This window comes from Chrysochloris asiatica, unplaced genomic scaffold (assembly GCF_000296735.1).
Source record: "Chrysochloris asiatica unplaced genomic scaffold, ChrAsi1.0 scaffold00136, whole genome shotgun sequence".
NCBI lineage: Eukaryota > Metazoa > Chordata > Mammalia > Afrosoricida > Chrysochloridae > Chrysochloris > Chrysochloris asiatica.
In genome coordinates, this window is record NW_006408654.1 from 2459613 (window position 1) to 2463502 (window position 3890).

A 3890-nucleotide genomic window follows, 5' to 3' on the forward strand; every position below is an offset into this window, starting at 1 on the left:
GCTGGTTCTTGAATAATCTAAAAAACTGTAATTATCTACTCAAACCTAGATTGCTATTGATAGTTCGAAGCAGTTACATGAATATTCGCATCAGCATCCTAAAGCTGCTTTGGTAAAAAATTTAGAATAAAGCAAAACTGGCAGCACCACAAGTGTGATCATTTCACAACCGGTCTAAAGGACCTTCAGAGACAGCAGAACATAAATTAAACTACATATAAATAAAAGCCATTCCCATGAAAATTTGTTACACATTAAAAAATGAAATTAAGCCCACCTTCAGTAAATAATATTTGATGCCAATTTTCATGCTTCATTTATGTAACTACCCCTCAAAGACAGCATACAAAATTTTTTTTATTATTGCTAAGATGATGCCTAATTCATAGTTCAGGATGCTTCTAATGACGGTTAAAGTGGTACATTTTAATGCTTAGTCCACTGCTATTATTTTAACACAAGGTTTTAATTTACAGTTTGTTTAAAACAGCTTTGTTGAGGTATAATTAACGTACAACAAACTGCACATTTTTAAAGTGATATATATAGTCTTTTAAACAGCATAAAAAGTGCCTGACAACTAAAATATTAAAACTTTTCAACTCAAACATACTATCTTAAAAATAGTACATTCTAATTTTTATGAAACATAGATCTGGGCTACATCTCATAAAAGGGAAAGAAAAGAAATTTAGTTCCAAGTACCAAATTTATTCAGAAGGTTTAGACACGCCAAAATTGACAGCCAATTTTCTTGGTTTTCTTCTTGAAGAACTTGGTGTTGACTTACGATGAGACATGCTATGGCCTGGGGAGGCAGTGTCAACTTGAAAAGATGCAGGCTGAGTGATCTGATGGGACTTTGTGGAAGCTGTTGAACTTTCCTGTGGAATCACTTTGGTGGTGTCAGAAGACCCTGGCTGGCTAGTCTGAAGTGGGGTAGCTTGAGAAGAACTCTGAGGCTCCTTATTCTCAAAATTCTTTTTGTTTGCAACTCGTTTTTTAGTAACCTTTAAGAAATAAAAGTATCAATAATCAACAATGTAGGCAAAAAGAGCTAGTATTAGACAATACCATAAACCCTGCTGCTAAGAGCTGTCATTCACTGTCAATTTCTGACCTCTACTTATAATCTTCAAACCAAGCTTTAATAATTCAGAGAATTTAGTCACAAATAAAACATTGAACAAGTCAACATAATTTAAATATAAAGAAAATCTATACTCCTGATTTATGTCATCTTGTGTTGGAAAAACGTAACTATTACTTGTTAGGATTATTATTACTATTGATTAGAACATATACTCAGAGAGCAGAGTCCAGACCAGGCCAGACTACATTCTTGGCATCCAGATCAGTGCTACGCTTCTAGTTGACACTAAGTATGTGAGTACTGAATAAGCTAATTTTGATCAATAGTCTTTGAGCATGATTTTGAGCAAGAAAAATCATTTTCTTTCTGAGTCTTACCTGCAGAGGTATGAACTGACTGTGCACAGCCCCTGGTACTCCCCCGGTCATGGGCATGGTCCCAGTATATGAAGCATGATGTAAAGGTTTTCCAGTTACAGGCACTGGCTGTCTCCATGGCATTGAGCCAAAGAAATGAGATGATGAAGGCATCATATTGGCTGTGAAAAATCATAGAAACATCTTCTTACAAATAAAACTTTATCATCAAAGCCCTGATACTTAAGACCTCTTACTGCTAGCTTTTTAAAAAAAAACCTTTTTGTCTCTTTGGCAAAAGGTCTTATCACTTACTATCATTACATTTACATATAATACTCATAACATTCAAGCTCAGGATCCTCTCCTCCAGTTGGGGTTGTGAACTATTTACAGAAGAAGTCAGTTTGTCATTATGCTGTTTGACATGAGCTTTAGGAATATTTGCACTTTTATTAAAATAATAATGATGAAAGGGGCATGAAATTGTCCCTACCCTAGGTGCAAAAAACAAAAAAAGCCTGGGCAGAAAGAGAAATCTTAAGGATCTCACCTGCCCCCAATACTAAGTTGCTTCCATAATGATCCCAGCCTATTAAAAAAAAAAAAAAAAAAAGCTCAAGTCTTGATATCTGATAACTTTTATAGAACATGTAGATTCTTTCCTGTATTGTAAATTTTTAATTTAAGATGTTCATAATTTTTATTTTCTTTGTTACAAATTGAATTAGTGGTTCCCAAACAAGGATCACCAGGGAGCTTAAAACATACAGACTGAGACCTGTGAGGCAGATTAGGAGGGGCCCTGGATCTGGGCTGCAGATGATTCTAACACAGACAGTATCAGTGTAGCACTTGGGAACCACTACATTCAACAGCAGCAAACAAGACACTGGCACATTGTCACTGAAGAAGAGATGCACTGTTTTTCAAGCTTTTCAGAGTGATTAAAAAAAAAAAAAAAAAAAGTTTTGCAGAAACCAGCTGATCCTAAAATAAAAAAAAAAAAAAAAAAAAGGAGCCAGATCTGCAAAATACTATAGCTTCATTAAAATTCAGCCACTTAAGACATTTTTGGATTAGGAGAGAAGAATCATAACACATTTTAGGGTTAAGAATAGTATATTCTAAAATTTCAGTATAAATAAAACTTCTAACATGAAAATTTGGTCTTGATATCACTTACAAGCAATGTTGAAGACAGCCATAATGTTAAGATGACCTATTTAAAGGATGCTGTAAGCACTGGGGGAGTGTAGTGGCTCCATATGATAAGCACTGGACTTGGAACCACAATGTCCACATTTGAGGCCACCAGCTGCTCCTCGGGAGAAAGATGAGACTTTCTACATCAGCATAGATTTCAAAGCCTTGGAAACCCTATATAGGTTTGCTCTGAGTTGGAATCAACTCGATGGCACGTAACAACAACATAAGGCCTGGACTGCAAGTCACAAGGTTCGCATGTTTGAGCCCAACTACCACTCAATGGGAGAAAGATGAGGCTTTCTGTTCCCGCAAAGATTTATAGACCTGGGTCACTATGAGTCAGAACAGACTGGAAGGCACTTAACAACAACATATTGTTAGGAAAGGAGTTCGGGTGGCTTAGTGGGTTACATGTTAGACAGCTAACTGCAAGGTCAGTAGTTAGAATCCACCAGCATCCATGGAATAAAGATGAGGCTTTCTGCTCCTGCAAAGATTTACTGCCTCAGAAACTGTATTCAGGGTTGCTCTGTGTTGGAACCAACTCCATGTCTCACAACCACTACCATCACCATATTGTTATGGGACATTGAGCTTCTGTTAAAGGTGAAGAAAAAATTTGGAAATGGATAATGATTGAACATGGTTAACATAATTAATGTCACTGAATTGAACCTGAAAAGAACATAGAATTGGCAAATGTTTTGTTAAATATCTATGTGGCACCCATACACGATGCTATATGTAGATCTTGTGCAGAGGTCAACACCATCATTTCCATAATAAATCACTGTTCTAAGTATGAAATACACTTTTCTTCATTTTCATTCAGTGAGATTTCATACTATAAAATAGAAACCCATAAAATAACTTTTAAATGTTAATTTGATGTTTAAGCTTTCTTCTCCTCATTAACTGTCAAAGCGCTGGTCTTGAACACCTATTACAAGACCCAAAGCATTCTAATTATACTGTTCAAATTCTTTTTTAAAATTTTATAACCTGAGTGTGCTGATACAATCTGATGAACTTGACCTATACCTATGGAACAGCAACTCAAAAGGAAAAAATCCTTACAGCAAGAAACATTCCCACCCCCTCCACACACAGAGTGGACGGAGATGGGCAACTTGGTCATTGGATACTCAAATGGGGAGCGGGGGGGGACTACAAAGGCAAGAAGTGACTGGCTTACAAGCTTTCAAGAGGGAACCTAGTGCTAGGGAGCATGG

General features: G+C 36.3%; 1 protein-coding gene across 3 annotated transcripts in view; it reads right to left on the bottom strand.

The window, feature by feature from the left end:
* Positions 1 to 415: 415 nt before the first annotated feature.
* Positions 416 to 3890, bottom strand: part of XRN1 (5'-3' exoribonuclease 1) — a 223618-nt gene continuing 220143 nt past the window's right edge. For 2 of the 3 annotated variants that reach the window (XM_006869855.1, XM_006869854.1), the window contains exons 40-42: positions 2003 to 2041; positions 1471 to 1631; positions 711 to 1010 (exon numbers count right to left, since the gene is read on the bottom strand). In XM_006869855.1, the coding sequence (XP_006869917.1) occupies positions 711 to 1010; positions 1471 to 1631; positions 2003 to 2041 (500 nt within the window). Of the gene's footprint in view, positions 1011 to 1470; positions 1632 to 2002; positions 2042 to 3890 lie in introns of all 3 variants that reach the window. The other variant, XM_006869856.1, reaches the window with a different exon arrangement.